General features: G+C 32.5%; 2 protein-coding genes across 2 annotated transcripts in view; one reads left to right on the top strand and one right to left on the bottom strand.

Moving 5' to 3' along the window:
* The window catches only part of LOC142337795 (UDP-N-acetylglucosamine--dolichyl-phosphate N-acetylglucosaminephosphotransferase-like), a 246,605-nt gene that overhangs the window by 140,951 nt on the left and 88,037 nt on the right, over positions 1-17,617 (top strand). The gene's annotated exons all lie outside the window — the stretch shown is intronic.
* LOC142338118 (uncharacterized) lies at positions 5,628-8,676 on the bottom strand. The gene is made up of 3 exons (XM_075387752.1): positions 7,234-8,676; positions 6,749-6,830; positions 5,628-5,783 (listed from the first exon to the last, which is right to left on the bottom strand). The coding sequence occupies exons 1-3, from the start codon at positions 8,674-8,676 to the stop codon at positions 5,638-5,640; spliced, it is 1,671 nt and encodes a 556-aa protein (XP_075243867.1). The 3' UTR covers positions 5,628-5,637.

Here is a 17,617-nt window from a genome sequence, read left to right as displayed (position 1 = left end):
TTCAAGAAATTTGCATTAAAACAAATGAAACAATTGATATGGACTCAACCTTCAAATCCAGAAAGATATAGCTAACAGATTCAATGTACATCTTTTACTGCAATTAGTCAACATTTATTTGATGTGTGTTGTCCCGAGTTTGTTCTTTTGTTGCTGAATAATAAATTTAACACTAAGTACACCGTACAAATTGCACGTTTTGGTTTATAAAACTCTTTTCAAGGTCTTGACCCAAATTCAATACAATGTGTTTTTGTAATTTGGTTATAACTTTGTATCTGTTCTTCTTCGAATGCACTAGCCAGGCATTGGGTTTGCACAAATTTTTTTAAAGCTTTTTAAAACAATTTTTTTTAAAGAATTAAAAGTAATTTTTGTGGGAAAAAAGCAGAATGATAAAATTAGAGAATAGGAATTTAGCAGTAATTTCTGAAAAATATTAGTAGATTTTAAAAAATTCCGTAAATGAAAGTTTTAAAAGTAAGCAAAAAATTGGTTTTTTCATCTAAAAGAGGGAAACTAATGTTATGAAAAAATTTGGCAGAAAAAGTTCCCTACATCTGAGTGCACTACCTAAATCTAATTGCAAAAAATGAACCATTGAAATTCGCCTAAAAATTTGAAAACATTATGGAACTACATTACAATAAATCAATCTAGTTTTCTCTTGTGCGTTTTGAATATTGTCCTTGTCAATTTCATAGCATTGCTGATATTCATAAAAAGTTATCGATATCATATTAAATGGGCCGCTTCATGGAATGACCTTTTGGGGGATGATTTTAATGTTGATTGTTAACTTTTCCATTCATTTACCGCCTTTTGTAAGTTGATTAAAATCACAAAACTCATAATGACGATAAAATTTGTCAAACTCGAAATAGTGTTCTTGACATGTTTAGGGTGAGAAACAAAAGATGTGCGTGCACTGAAACGAAATGAAACTAAAGTTTACAGAATCCCAACAGATCAAGAAAGATAACCAGAGCCAAACGCGCACTTGGATGATTTTTTGTCTGATAAAATTAGCCAATTTTCATGATTTGTTACAGATTTAAAAACAATGTGTGTATCTATTTAAAAATTTCAGTTTTTTCAAAAAAATTTAATTAAAAAAGTAGTGAATTTTTATTTATCTTATTTTTGTATTTTGAAATTTAATATTAGTTTTCTGAGTCCATAAGTAAACCATATTGAATCAAATTTTTCTTTATTTCAATGACTCAGTTTTATGATTTTACATCCTTTGTTTGTGTTCAAAACTTTGAAGCTGGTCTTCAAGTCTTTGCTTGATTAGTAGTCTCTGATTGAAGTAAATGGGAGGATTTTGAGTACAGACACACCCAGAAGCAAAATAAAACAATAAGTAGGGTCCAATTCATTTTATCCTTCTTGTTTGGCTCGAGGAAATTAAGTCGAGAAAATTAAATTATTATTCTTTTGTTCATGCGATTTTTTATTATCAATTAATCAAAACGACTACAGGAGACTGTTTTTTTCAGTTATTTGAGGCCAATATGCTTTTGTTTTCACTGATTAGCATAGTATTTCCACAAGAGCTGTGAAACTGTTTGAACAACCCAACTGAACACATTTCCGAAATAAAAAGAAAAATTTGAAATTGGATGTAACTTTGGCAGGAAGCGAAGAGCCACACCAAATTATCTTGGCCTTTAACAAATAAATTGTTGAGGTGAATATAAATTTCATTTATATAATTGAACCCTGATAGATAAATTAATCTTAATCTTTACTCAAAGGCAAAAGCGGAAATAAATACAACACCTGAATAAAAATTTACACAAAACTTGATCACTTCTTACGTGAAATATCTTAAGTCAAATAAAAGTTTTTCAAATATCTTACATAATGAAAGCTTCATATTAAGATATTCTGCAATAAATAAACAACTTTTGCCGAATAATCAAATTTTTATCGTAAGAGTAGTGATAGAATCATGTAATTGAATTCGCAAATTTTTAGGCTAAACTTTTGTTTTCAGTGTATTCAAAGTAGTTTAAGCAAACTAACAAAATGAAGTAGTCACATTTGCCAGGCAGACGCTGATTGAGAAAAATTTTTTATTCGCAAAAGGATTTTTTTCTTGTTTCAATTTAATGATAACTATTAAACAAACTACTGTAACACAAGGGACCTCAAAAAACCAAACAAACGCAACGCAGATTTGATTGTTCTTTACTCCTTATAGCTCGGTTTTCGATGAAGAATTCACTATGCATTTTTAACGGTTTCTTAACTTCTTAGGAAGATTGTTTGTAGCAACAACTCCAACTTCAGCTTGTTTTTTTGTAATTTTTGATAAAATCAGGAAATTGATCAGTGGTTAGTGGGTTATTAGGTCAAATTTGAATACCAGTGTAAAGAACTTCTGTTGGTTTACTGGCTGTCCGAGACAAGCAAATTTTGTAATGAAAACAAAAAAGCCTGTGATTCCTTAAATAAAAAACGTTGCCCAAATTTAGTCTGACGAAGAGTTGACAAAAATAAGAAGATCTTCAGCTTTTCCTGTACATTTGAAAAATGCAAGGAAATATTTAGTCTCAGTAAAGAAAATTCAGAATATCAAATGCTGTTTTTACCTGAACGTCTGAAACTATCTGGAAAACACGCTCAGTTTCAAATACTGTTGAAATCAGAGTTAGTGTTAAAAATTGTAAGCAGATGCAATGTTTTAAATCATTCAGAACAACTATCATTTTTAAACTGAATAGATCCTCAGTGTCTCAGCTTATGTTTCTCAAAAAGAGTTTCTTTAACAGATTTAACTTCCGTTCTTTATGCATATTCTAATTCGTCAACATTTTAGTCGTCAATGAAGCCTATCTGACCGAAACAAGCAAATTCTACTTAATTTTTGTAATACAAAGTTTTTTCTGAATTGTATTGTTTTCAAAATTCTAATTTCAACAAGTTTGTTTTAAAAAAACTGAAACAATTATTATTGACTCAACCTTCAAATCTAGAACTATATAGCCAGCAGACTCAAAGTACATTTGTTGCTGTTTTTACCCAAAACTTATTTGAAGTGTATTATAACAAATTGGGATTGTTTTGGCTGAATAATAGACTTAACCCTAAATTAAAAGACCAATTTCGAAAATTTTGATTTAAAAACTCTTCTCATGGTGTCCTTGTGTCGACCCAATAGACTTTAATATTTTTTGTTGAGTTTATAACTTTGTATCTTTTTTTCTGTTAACGCAGTAACACAGAGGGCTGTCTGCTCATTTTTTTCGAGTTTTTTTACAACCAATTTTCTTTGCAATAGTAACAAAGTTATCTTTTGTGGATATTATAATAGAATGATAAAATAGCATTCTAAGAGTAGACTCTCAAAACTGAGTAGGATTTACAAAGTTTAAGTTAAAAAAAATTTCACAGGATTTGACCAAAATTTGTTTTTTTTCTTTTCAAACATGTAAATTAATAATAAAACCGAAACGTTAAAGTTTACATGCCTTCAGAATAATCAGGATAATTTTTTGAAATAATCAAAATTATACATTAATCTTCTGGTTATTGATTGATGTTACCCAATAAGCTGTTCGTTCCACTATATATAAAAATAAGACACGATTGATCCTAACTGTTTATCTATTGGAAAATTTTCATGCTGACGTTGTAAAAAACTCTGTTAAAGTTCTATTGAAAAGAGTTTTGTTCTCCGTCGCTCTTACGTTAAAGGGTAACTTATTCTATTTTTGTATGCTCTTCAAAATCGAAGATCTTTTACTCTGCTGCGTATACTTTTGCTTTCTTATTATCAGCTGTTTTGTAGGCTTGTTCTGATTTAACTATAGCCGGTCTGCACATTTTTTAAGTGTTTCTGTTACTATCCTCTGATTCAAGTCTGTGTGCAGAATGTACTAAACTTTGAAATAATTAATTCAGCTGGTAGGACATGCGATTGAAGAAGGATATCACGACAAAGATCGAATTTACTACTCAAATAACACACTTTTATGCCCCATTTAATCTGTCGATTAATCTGTATGTTTTTTGCTGACAGTGTCTGTAAATAAACTCTACTGAATGTCAATTGAGACAGGGCTAAAGATTTGAAAACTTGCAGCCTTACTTCCAAAGGTATATGGTTTCTTACCAGATAGTGAGCAAATAGCGGCCACCGTTTTTTCAAAACTACATTTAGATGTGCTTCGGAAAACAATTTCGAAACCAGGTGTATTCCTAGATAACGACAACTCTCAGCAGATTTTAATAAATTTCCGTTAAAAGTAACTTTTGGTTCTAATTCGTCCCTGGTAGAAAAATAAAGTAGTCCTATTTTATCAGCATTCAAAGTGAGTTGATTTTCCTTCAAGTAACTGTCCGTTTTCAATAAAATATTTTCAATTTTTGTTGCAATTGTTTTTCCTGGTTCATATCGACATAAAAAACTATTGTCGTCTGCAAATTGAACAAGCTCGAAGTCAACTTTGTTTTTATCTGAACAATCGTTGCCGTATAAAAGAAAAATTAAAGGTCCTAATACTGTGCCTTGCGGTACTCTGTGATTAACGAAATTGGGTTCTGAGATCTCGATGCCTATTTTGACGCAATTTGATCTTTCTTTGAGAAGAGATTTCAATAAATTAACTTCAGGTTCAGAAAAATTGAAGCACTCTGCTTTTTAAAAAAATATTTTGTGCGAAATTGAATTGAATGCTTTTGCAAGGTCTAAGAAAATTGCTGCAGTGTTTAAGTAAGAAAATTTTTAAAATATAGCGAAGAAAATTGGTTTTTTTCTTTTAAAAGAGGGAAACTATTACTATGGGAAAAAATCGTCTGCAGAAAAACTTTCCGACATCTAAATGCATTTTCACATGTAAAAGACCTGAACTAATGAATTTCAAAGAAAAGATTTTTTCGCCGAAACATTTAAAGAAAATTCTGCAAAGCACCAAAGCTTCTTTAACTGGGATTCAAAAGCCATTGGAATTGGTATCTTTTTGAGCTTTTGATTTTTACTACTCGCTTCTATTGAGTTGGGATATACTGGCCTGCCAAAACTGAATATGCAAAAATAACCCGTTGATATTACCCCATCTTCTCAATGCCGAAGTTTAAACAACTGTTTATGTTTCTCCTAACTGGTTGTTTTTATAGCACGCTCACAACCAAGAGCACAGAACTTAAAAAAATAGCAGAAATTTGTTTATCTATATTAATGAACACGAGTTTTTGCTGAACGAACGTAGAATGCGTACGATTTGATTCTTTTGTCCTCCAAATGGAAAATTATTGCTTGGAAACTGCATTTAAAGTTGTAACAAGCACAATTAATACAAAAGCAGGCTTAGTACATGGACCTGAAGCACGATGACTGAAGCTGGTTTTCACGTGATTAAACTGCTGATTTTCAATGAAAGTTCTCGATATCCAATTAAATGGGCCGCTTCATGGAGTGATTCTTTGTCATATGATTAAATAAACCGATTTCAATTTCTACAACTACAATTTTGAAAACCACCTGTACATCAATTTAAAAAACTGTATCTTTTTAAAAATAGTATTTTGGTTCAAAGAAAGGTAGTGTTTTAAATATTTAGTAATCTTACTTTCATTATTTCAAAACAGAATATTAATTAATTGGTTTGAGATGCAAACTGTATTGAGTCAAATCTTTTTCATTTCATTGTTTCCTGGTTCTGATTTCACATCCTGTGGTTTTATGTTCACATCTTTGATGCTGGCCTTCGGGTCAGTGCTTGAGTAGTGATCCCCGATTGAAGTGAAGGGGAGGGGTGGGAGTCCAGACACACCTAGAAGCGCAAAAACTATCAATAAATCAGGGTCCGTTTGATTTATAATCCTAGTTTTGTATGAGTCCAGATTTTCATGTTATAACACCGATAGAACATTGTTAATCGGCAATGAATTAGAGTGTGTTTTCTGAAATAGCGTTTGCTTTAGAGCTCTGATCATATCATACGTTGAACTTGGCATGTCTTCAACATGAGATCAAACATTCTAAATTAAACATTCTCCTAAATTAACTTTTTTTCTGTTTGATGGACTGCGTTTCAAAGCTCTTAACAAAAATTTTCCCAAATACAACGCTGCCATGCTTTGGCTTCATTATGTTGTCAGTACAGGAGAGAACTCCATGCGCTAGAAAAGATAAGTTCATAAAACATAGTTTACATTTTATGAGGGGTCATTGAATGTGCTTTAAAACTTCTCAGTCTGTTATGAAAATCTAGCTCATACCTTGCCAAATTTTAAGTTACAAACTCGCCAAGTCTTGACATGTCGCGACCAGGTGTTGACAATTTTGAACACTTTGAATTACACGTTATAAGACTAATTGATCAAAGCTCAAAAAGATATTTTTACTACTGGTTCATTACAACATTAAATTATATTCTATAACTGTTTTTGTGTACCATTACACAATTTATAGGGTTCACAAAAACATGATAAAAAGCTCAATTACACTAAAAGCATTTTGTCACGATAATCTCAAAATTTTAGTGTGACTCATACTAAATATTGAGATTCGGGCAATTTTTCATGTGATTTGGCCAAAATTTTAAGTTATGCCACAGCAATTTTTTCCTGTGTCCTTATTTACACGAAAACCATTACATAAAATCAGCAATATTACACGAGAGATCTTTAGAGATCTTAGTTCCCAGAATATAACTATAAATTTATTGATTCCCAAAAACTCCACTCTGAATTTTTATTAAATTCATCTGTGTTCAAAGTAAAATAATTTTCTAACCAAACATGGAGTTTGGAGCGAAGGAGTTGATGAGGGCTGCTTGTGTTGACATTCCTGCAGTTGGTGGGGGTGAAGTCTCGTCCTGAATCAGAACAGAAATTATTGATAGAGATGGAAACTTGTTTTGTTTGACATCTGTAATGTTTCGGCATCTCAAATTTAAATATCAAAATGTATGAAGTCTTTTTTGCCTTAGTCGAGAGTGGTGAATGATTCAGCAACAATTTTTGAAGTTGCAAATTATATTAATTGGGCTGCAAATTCGTTTCAATTTTTCAGAGATTAAAAAAAATAATAAGTTTTTTTTAAAGTGAGCTATAAAAATTTTGCCCTGAGAGAAACAGCAACAAATATCCAATTAAAAGTTAGTACCAGTGTCAAACTCACTGCAAACAAAAATGCTATTATATATTTGCAGTCGATCAGGTGTCGACGCATATCTCAATTTTGCCTCCGAGTTCCTTCAAATTTGATCTTTCGCTTACTTTCTTCATACTTTCAGCTACTCCAGATTTGAAACCACTGCAATCTCCCATCACAAAACTAGCCGGCTTACTGAAACTCTCAACCGCTTTTCCAGGGCTCGAACTTGAACCTGTGTACCCTGCAGAACCCAGAAATGTCTTCAAATCGGGCGAATTCACAGATGAAGGGACAATTCCAGGAAGCATCGGGAACCCTGAAACGGATCCGGGATTTTGGGTTAGCCAAGGAACCATCAAAGCTGCAGGACCCAAAAGCGCTGCCGCGGTTGCCATGGGGTTGTAACATCCGGGAGGTAGCAAGAAGTCAGAGACTGTGGTCGATGATTGGTTTGCGACGCTAGATGGCGTAAAGTTTGATTGCTTGAACATGCTTTCAAACTGATTTGAAATGGTCGAAAACTTTGAAATGGAGTTCGAATTTACGTTTGAAGTAACTCCACTATAAGCTATTGTTGAAGCGGGGGGTACTTGAAACGGTTTCAACTTAGAGTTTGAAAATGATGCTAAGTTTCCAAAATTTGCAGCGAAGCTCGGCGTGTTTTTCTTTGGTAGTGAGTCAGCAGAAATTGGTGAAAATGGCGGTTTGGCAGTACGCTGATTAACGTTTTTCGACAAGATTTGCTGTTTCAATATCGGCTCCAAAAACTCGGAAGTTTGAGTCGTTGACGACCTTTTGCGGGTTCCACCATTAAACATTGCTTTCACATCTTCCCACGCGTGGTTAATTTGTTCATCCGAACTGTGATCCGAGGACAAGAAAATGTGTCGTCTCCACGAGTTGAAATTCGCCGCGTCGGGTGGGTTAAATTTTGCACCTACTTCCATGTGACTGTGAAATATAAACTTATTCGGGCTAAAAAATACACTGCAGTGATCACAACGTATACATTTCGCGCGAGACGAGTTGTATCTGTTAGGGTGAAAAGTTCCGTTACACCCGTACGAGCACGCGTGGTATACTCGGAATTGAAAGTTTTCGGGAATCGGAGGGGGGTAACTCTCGCACAAAAACGACTTACAAAGTCTCTCGGCTTCTCGATAAGTTATCATACCGCAGCGACGAGATGAAATTGGCATCGCTCCCGAACGACGCAGAACTTCTAGTTGAACTGGGGTGCACTGAATACAAGTTATACCTAGGGCCACCCTGCGGTTATGAATTTCGTTATAACTGAAATCTTTTAGTAAAGTGTGAGAAATTTGAGCTAAGCAAAGTCGTTTCGTGCCGTCAATATCCATAGAAACGATTTGTTCGCCGAATAAACTGACCAAAGATACGTTTGAACAATTTTGATTGTTCACAATTGAATTTGAGTTTTCAGCAGTTATACTTTCAGAATTGGGTGAAGATTTTTCATCTTTCAGTGACGTCACGCTGAAACCTGACGAGTCTTCTAGATTTACTAAAGAAGTGGAATGCGACGTTTCTAACTTTTTGTCCATGTTCGGAATAAAAAGAATTCAAAACTAAATAGCTGAATAAAAAGGTGTTACTTTTCAACTCAAAAAGTGAAAACTAAAAACTGTAGCAATTTAAGGCAAGACAGTTGTAAATTATTTGTTTTTAATTGTTAAATAATTGTTTTGTTTAATAAATATCAGCCAGAGACTGGTTTTTACAAGAAATGAAGAAATCTGTGGAAATTTTCTGCAAAATATATTTCAAAAATCGAAATGAAGCTTTCAATTGGAAAATGAGAATTATCTCTGCAGTTGAAGAGAAATAGATTCTAATACTTAGCAGTTATCTCTATTATATACTGTAAAGTGTTTTTATGGCAGATAGAGACACTTTTAATTTGTTTATTTTTGCCCAGTGGCGGTGTGGGCTTTTAAGGAGGCAGGGTAAAGCGAGAGCCAATCACAAATAGGCAATGTATTTCCAATGATGCTGGTCATAATAAATTATAACTTGTGTTAACCCTTTCAACTAAAATGAGAATAGGATCAGTTAGCAAGAAATAAAATTTTCATCAAATTTTTGCACAGCGAAAATTTTAAAACTATGATCTTGCTAATTGTTTTAAACCAAATTTATTGTTGATCGTTGTTATTTATCTATGGAAATTGCATTCGATCATGATACGGCATGCAAACCTTACTCAAATCCATGCCTTTTTTCTTAGCAAATTGAAATTTGAATTCAATTTTCATGAAAAATACACGTTGGTCTTGAAATTACAGAATTCGAAAGCGCTTTGCACGAGGTCCCTAAATTTCCTCAAAACTGTTTCAGTCGAAATTATCAAAAACGAGATGCATATTTGGACAAACTGACAGTAAAATACCTGGTAATAAAAACCCCGATTCTAGTGTGTAATTTCATTATTTTATAAGTTTGTTCTTGCAAGCTGGCGATGATGTAGCAGCGATTTGTCCGCATCTGTATCTCAATGTCTACAGCTGTCCAATCCAAAAATTAAGGAACGTTTATTTTGGGTTTATGGTTTTTTCCAGCGGAAATGAGCGTCATGGCTGTTATTTTTGTCTAATTTTTTTCCATGCTGTTCTGTTGTTTTTTTTCAACATGAAACGATAGCGTTGATTGTTATTTTGCAATGTTATGAAGAAAAGAGCTAAACGGATGTGAAAATAATCAAGTGGTTTAATAATTTTAGTAGATTTAGGAAAAAAAGTTTAAAACACTAACGTGCACAATTTAAGAAGCCGAAAGTCTGCAGTGCCAGAAGCTAAAATGCCAGAAGTTCATACTCAACCAGAAAAGACAATCCTCCAAAAGAACCTAACGTACAATATTATTTGCAAATTTGGGCACTAAATACAAGAGTAAGTCCAAATAGATAACAAAATTTTTGTTAAACTCTGAAGCCAGTTTATACTTATGAATGCTCATTGATAAGAAATAATCAAGAAAAAAATTTGCGTATAACCTCAAATTAGTTTTCTGAATATGTTTAAACCGCAAAGTTATTCTTTCAGCGCAAACAAAGAATCAAATGTGGATTTCGATTGCGATGTAATAATTTAATAAGTCCTCTGACTACTTTATACGAGAGTTTGTGGCACCAGCCAATGTTTTATGTGTCATATAACACCTTCTTTGATTTCCAATAATTTTTTTCAACTTCAATTGAAAATCAAAGTTATACAGTTTTTAGTCTTTGAAATTTTTTGTATGATACCTGTATGATTTCTAGGAAATCATTTATGGTCCTTGTATGACTACCAAGAATTCATACAAATCACATATGACCTAGTATGATTACTAAGAATCATATATAACTTAGTACGAAATGAAAGAAAGTTGAATGATCGTTGACCCGGGTTCGTAGTTCCCGATAAACTCCAGAAGTTCTCAGTGACTTCAATTAAAGTCACAAAACCATTACTTATGAGGCACGTGGTTAATTCAACTAACTTTTTGTTCCATGATAAACACTTAAATTTCTAGAGTTCTAAAGAAATTTATTGTTAGAAGGTTGAGAGAGCAACATAATGTAAATTGTGCAAACGAAAAACGCGACATAGATTAACGAGAAGTTCAATTTGTTCAACGTATATTTGAATAGAGGAATGGAGCCTTGGGGAACAAGAAAGAACGTGAGAACGGCTTATAAGAGATACCCAAGTTCGAGAGTTCAGACCAGTTGGTGTAAATGGGTAGCACACTAGGCTTGTAAGTAACAGATTCTGGTTCAAATCCAGTACTGGTTCTTTTTCACAGTAGTTGCACCCGTTGAGACCCCCTAAAACTTATAAAGACTTATACCCATTATGGAGAGTTTTAAGGAAACAACCTCACCGGGAAGCAGTTTTACAGAAATTCAACCGCATTGTAATTGATTGCGTTCAACTTCAATTGCTGTGGGCAAGACTGAGGATCTAAAACAGAAAATTAACGTGAAAACCATAGAAGTTATACTGCTTTTCAACCCTTTGTAACACAATAATTGAAAAAAATCTTCACAATTATCGGCTTTCAAAAAAAATTTTTTTCAGTTAAATACCGACTTCGTATAAATATCAAGTTAGTGAAGGATGAACAGAGAAATATGGCAGAATTTTTCTTGCTTTTAGTTAACTAGAATCAGGATAGATTCAGGGTGAAATGATTCAGTTTTGTTGTAATTTCTCATAAGCACGGTTACTGAAACATTCGTGTGATTTAGGCTTTGCTTTGCTAAGTTTTCAAATCCTTTACTATACTTAAAGAATTGTCACTTGAAAGCTCAAAAGAACTCTGAGTGGTTGCGAAACACATTTTTCAAGAATTATAGTTTTACGCCGTTATTTATTTTGTTTGAAAAGCGTCAGATTCAAAATTAGATTGTTTCGTTCCTAAAGCAGTCCGAATAACACTCGTTGAAACTTTTGATTGGTTTTTTATTTCAGCATGAGCATCAATCTCAATGAATTGCTCATTAGAAACTGAATCAATAAAAAAGTTGGGTATTGTTGGGCATAATCGGTATAAATGTTTTCATTTTGGCATTAAAAATTTTTTTCCATTGTTCTAAAGTATATATAGGAGCCATTTTATAAAGCACTATTCTTAGGATAACAAAATCGTTGAAGCAATGAAAAGTTCTTAGCCGTCCCAATAAATTTATAGAAAATTAGGAATAAATTTTGTTTGTTAAAGACACCTGCATTCTGCAGATGAAATCAAATCTTGATCATCTTCATGGCAAAAACTTCTCTTTTTCAAAGATAAGAGGAAATCAAAAGCAAAAGGAACCATATGATGCAACGTGTCGATCTTCTGTTTGTTGAACACCATGTTTCAGTGTTCTTTAGCAATTCTATTTACGTTCAGAACCAAATTTTTCTGTAAGTTTCTACTACAATTGTTTGAAGACGTAATTTTGACAAATTCTTTCATTTTTATTTTCACCATGAGAATTAGTCTTCGTCTGTTGCCTAACGACCAGATTGACTGACAGATTGTCGTTGTGTTTAAGAATCAAAATTTTTTGCTGAAAAATATTCAGAAATTGTGTCAATGGTTTTTCCCAATTAGTATTTTTTTCGAAGAAACGATCAGAACTTAAGCGGCATCAGATTCAAAAATGACGAGCTGTTAACTGTTTAATTTAGTTTGGCTTAAAAACAACCAAATGGCCAACGCATAAAATTCATGAAACAAAAGCATGCGAGCTAATTGTTGCTAATTTATCTAAATAAATCATAAAATCGGATAATTGCCGCTGAAGACCATTATCGCACTTCATAATACAGTTTACCTTCAATTCATTTTATTTTCGTTCAAACTACCAGAATAATAGCAATTTGATCTGTTTTCTGTTTCTATTACAAGGTTGCTCAAAATAATTTCTAAAAACACAGGAAGAATTTCTATTTTCTGTCCTGCTGTCTACAAAATTTCATCAACTAACTAGAATTTTTTTCAGTCATTAGTAAACCATTTTAATGGCATAATATTTTTCATTTTTTTAAACTCCACTTCATGCGAATTGTAGTTTTTTTGAGAATAATCAATTTTTTTTATTAGTTTCAATTTATTAGTATTACTTCAAAGGATCGGTTTATCAAGTTATTGAAGCTTTGGGTTGTTTTTTCCAAATTTCGTTAGGCGATTAAAGATCAAAATCGGAAAACTCAACTAATCGATATTGGTTGCAAAAATAGTACCACGTAAACGTTTCAGACGCAAAAAGAACAATGTTGCCAATGAAAAGAACAGTCTGAAAAGTGGGGAATAATCGGAAAAAGGGCAGTTGATTACACAGAAACCTCAATTATCATTATTATTCCTTCCAATATTTTTGTCATTTTTAGTAATCACTTAATCGCATTTCTATTCAGAAATTTTGCTGATCAACAGTGATTATGGGTATTTGAACAGGTTTAACCCAATATATTTTTTCTATAAAATAACCAATGCGAGCAAGGATTTTGTTATTATTGTACAATACATAAAACTGACATCTGTTGAAGTTCCTTTTAATTTTTTTAACGACGTTGTAATTCTTCCTATTGATACTTGTTTTTTAGAACATCAGATGAGGAAGAAAATGAAACGACTGTGTTTTAAGCACAACGAATTTGATATTATTCAACTTTTTCCGACCTCAAATCAAATGCAGCCTTTGAGCTGTACACTATCCACTATCTACAGAGTGTATTAAAGTAGTGAGATTTAACTTGACACTAGTTTTTAATCAAAATTTTGATTTTAATTCAGAGACCGCTCCCCCGATAATCCGCTCTTTAATTTTACTTAATTCCGTTTAAAGAGTGATTAACAGAAAGGCACCAAAATTAAATTGTAACTCTATACTTATTATAACTTACTACCCAGTTATAAACCGCTTTCTCTTTCTAACTAGTCAATCTCGTTGCACAAAGAACAAAAGAGTCCCCCCCCCCCCCTCCTATACCCCCCCCCCCCCCTCCCCAGGTTAACACATACTCTACCCGTATAAGTACATTCTACTTAATATGCGGAGATGCTAAAGCAGAAATCAAGGAAATTGTCATTAAATATAATATATTTTTCCTTAGAGAACTTTTTCGATATGCCTGTTCTTTTTGAATTTGAATAAAATTCGCATTCATAAATAAAATTAGAGAGTCAAAATACGCAACTTATCTGAATAATAATTTCGTACAAATTTAAATTGAAACGTCATTTTTCAACTAAACTGACGGACTTATAAACAAATAACTATTTTAAAAACTTTTGTTTTTCATATACTTTTATTCAATATTTGATTGTTACAGTATGGGACTTTTCTCACTGAATTAATCTTTATACTTTAGGCTCTTTTTTGCCTAGTTAAAAGAGTGGAAAAAGTTGAGAATGGAGAAAAGGGTTGGAGGGAGGAGGAGTAGGAGGTGCGGGGGGGTGTTGGAGTGCATGTATTTTGAATGACATTGAAAATTAATTGAAAGCGTTTAGGGAAAAATTAAATTTGAGAAATATTTGTAATGCTCCCGATGGTATTTCGAAAATAATCCAAACGGATGGTTGATCAATTTTAATGTGATCAAAAAGTGAACAAAATGTTGAGAGTCTGAATTAATTTTTGGACGTGAAAAGAAGAAGAGAGCTCTGAATTAATTTATGTTCCTTAAAATCAACCCATGGGAAATCTTAATTGAAATTCGGGCACAAAACGATATCTAATTTCAGCTATGAATAGCTGAAAGATATCAGTCTAATTATTATTTGCAAAAGTACTCAACTCTTTTCTTCTAACTTTGTCTTGTATTCATTTGCAAAACTGAACAAAGAAACGCATCAGTGAAAATTAAAATTTCAACATTTTTTTTCTAAATGCCAACCTCACTTGTGTTAAAGTTAGCCGATTGCTCAAGTAGCCGCAACAAAGGTATTGAATATTCTAGTATTGAAACTAAGTCAAAAATAACGTCAAAAATGGAGTCAAAACTTTAGCTAAACTAAATTGCTATTTAAATCAATTTCTCTTTTCTCTATTAATCAGCTAGCAGGTTTATCGCGTCCAATATAGAACGAAGCAATGAAAAAAATACATTTTCCATTTTAAACTCTTCACTGATAAATGTATTGTCACGAATCTTTCTTTAATGTTTTACCGTTTTCTGTTTTTTTTTGTTTGCAAACTTTTAGGCTTTTGCTCCCAGAATTGTTTTGAAAGAAATTTATAAATAAGTGTTTACAATAGACAAAATTTTCCTTGACAAAGAAATGAATCATGGGTCACAAGGCGCTAACTTCACTCGATTTTTCCTGGAAAGAAAACTATATTGTATTTTAAGGTTGTGAATTTTGTGGAAAATTTTTGGGGAATTTCGCCAATCGTTCACATTGTAGCAATTTTGATCCTCCATAATGCTGAGAGATAGTGCAACCATGTAAAACAAAAAAAAAGATTTGCTCAAAGTATGCGCAATGTGTTTAATGAAATTGGAGAACGAACTTACTATGGTGTGTATAACTAACGCAATAACCAGAAATCTAAAACCTGAGTTAAAATGAAAATGTCAAAACGTCCAGAGAAGGTTTTCTGGAAGACCAATTGAAGAAAAAAACTCTGAAGAACAAGGGTTGTTTAAATTTTTCCAGTTTGATTCAAATTATTTAAGCTAAATATTTAAAGTCAAAATATGTTGGACGTTCTGTCTCTGATTTTTTGGCCATAAATAATTCATAAAATTGACAAACAATCTGTTGGCTAGGATCTCCTACTATTTTTATCTGCAACGTTTGAGCACATCTTCAGAACAACATTCCATCTTATAAGATCCTGCCAACCATTCATAAAACTGAAAAATTTTCCCCATATGATTTTTTTGTGCGAGACCTTGTAAATATTTTATTAGCCGTTAAGATAATCACTTTATCGCCAGACATTAATTGTTTACTGATAAAGTCAAATAACATAGACCGCCATCGGACCAGTTTGAAGGCATTGTAACTAGGAGCTTAAATGAGTAATTGCTTTGGAAATGGTTTTCATAGGGATCGAAATTTTTTGAACAAGTTTACAGCACAGATAGGTGCAGTAAAAATAATCAGTTATTAGTGTAACGCTTCCGGCCTCATTTCATGCAAATATATCTATTAGAGAACTATTCGGTTCAGTTTGATCCAAATATCTTTGTCTCATTTGAGCGTAGCAAATTTATTAAAATAGCATAAGATCTGACGAGGTTTTAAACGATAAGAAAACCCTTGCAAAATTTTGAAAAATTATGAGGTTTACGATAATACATAATGAAAAACATTCTTTTATAACCATTGCTTTTGTAGGGCCAGATTTTAATGTGAAAGAAGAGATGGAGTGTTTGACAAAGTGTCAGTCTCGCCAAGCGTATCTTAATTGCTGACAAAATGGTTTCGTTATATAAAAATATGATCATGCAAGATAAAGTTCAGAAATCAAACTGGAGATTACTCAAAAAAATTCTTGTGTTATGAAAAAAGTTGTTGATCAATTATAAATAGAAGAATTTAAATGTTCACAATTTCTTTCGCTCACTTTTCAAAATTTGCGATTTATTCAAATTTAACAGAAGGACAAAAACCAAACTAACCTCAAAATGTTGAAAGAATTATGTGCAGTTCTTTAAAACTCAGGATTGAAATCCACTGACATTGAATATATATGCATAATTTTAGTTACTTTTAGTTACTGAAAGCAGACAACTTTTTACTAATGTGCTCCTATGCATCTATGGTTGATTTCAAATAATTAATTTGAACAATTTTGTTTTCGTATTGATGTATCTAACTATAACTAACAAAAGATGGCTCCTGCGTGTGTGTGCGTTTCACAAAATTTTCCAACATAATTCTCAAAATTCCAAAAAACCATTAGTTTCAGTCAGAAAATCAGTTGGGAGAAACTGGAAGCAAAATTTTTTGCTTTAGAGAAAATAACTTGTACTGTTTCAGTCTAAAATAATACTGTCTTTTTTGCCAGAAAAAAGGCACACTCTTAAGCAATTTCTAGAAATTTAGTTTAATTGAAGTAAAATGTGAAAGACACAGCCACAGACAAACCATACAAACACACACACGTTGCATACGCAAATTTGCAAAAAATACAAACCACAACAACAAAAATATATTCTTGGCGACGAAGCATCATTACGCAAGTTTTTTCACGTTCAATTAGCTATTCTTCCTTGTTTTTTAAAATAACTAGGTGTCGACTGGTTGTGTCAATTGATTCAGTTGATGTACATATGGCTTTAAACCTTGAAATGGAACCAAAATAAAGTTTTAATCATAACTTAGAACTGCATTTTCCAAAAAATCCAGCGTAATTTTTCCTATTCTTTATAATTTCTGAGAGCTTTAGCATTTTAACTCTATTTTGTCCAAAAATGATTGGACCTCACTATTTCAAACTAACTTTCTGGTCCTCTTTTACACACATACCACATACACTACATATTTAGGTACTCACGCAAAAAAAACACACGATCCCATGCACACATAAACAAAAACACACAAATAAAAACCCGACACAAACAACTTTAAAAACTTTCCTCTGGTCAACTGATCTTGCCCATGTTTCACATCGTACATTTATATCTTATTGGTTTTACTTAGAAAACTAAGTGTGGACTTCTTGAGGCAATCGAATGAGTAATTGTGAAATTCACAATAAAATTGAAATCAAACTTTATGAATATCTATGGCGCTTCGTGGGCATAATGCGCCAATTTGTTTTCTTGCAAAAACTCGGTGATTTTTTTCTGCTAAAAGTATTATAAAACAAGCAGAGCACCCAGCCAGTTTCAAAAAAAAACGATTTTTGTTTTCTGCTTTTTTAAACATTTGTAACAAAAAAAATAATTTTTGTAATTCAGTTTCATTTCTGTTAGATTTTGCACTCTGTCACTTTGTGTTTCTAGCACTTAAACTAACTCTTTCTTGTAAACTTTTTCTTTCTCACTTTAACACACA

Source organism: Convolutriloba macropyga, chromosome 4 (assembly GCF_964194025.1).
Source record: "Convolutriloba macropyga chromosome 4, txConMacr16.3, whole genome shotgun sequence".
In the NCBI taxonomy this organism is placed as follows: Eukaryota; Metazoa; Xenacoelomorpha; order Acoela; family Convolutidae; genus Convolutriloba; species Convolutriloba macropyga.
The sequence above is the reverse complement of the archived record's forward strand: the minus strand, read 5'-3'. Positions and strand labels throughout refer to the sequence as shown.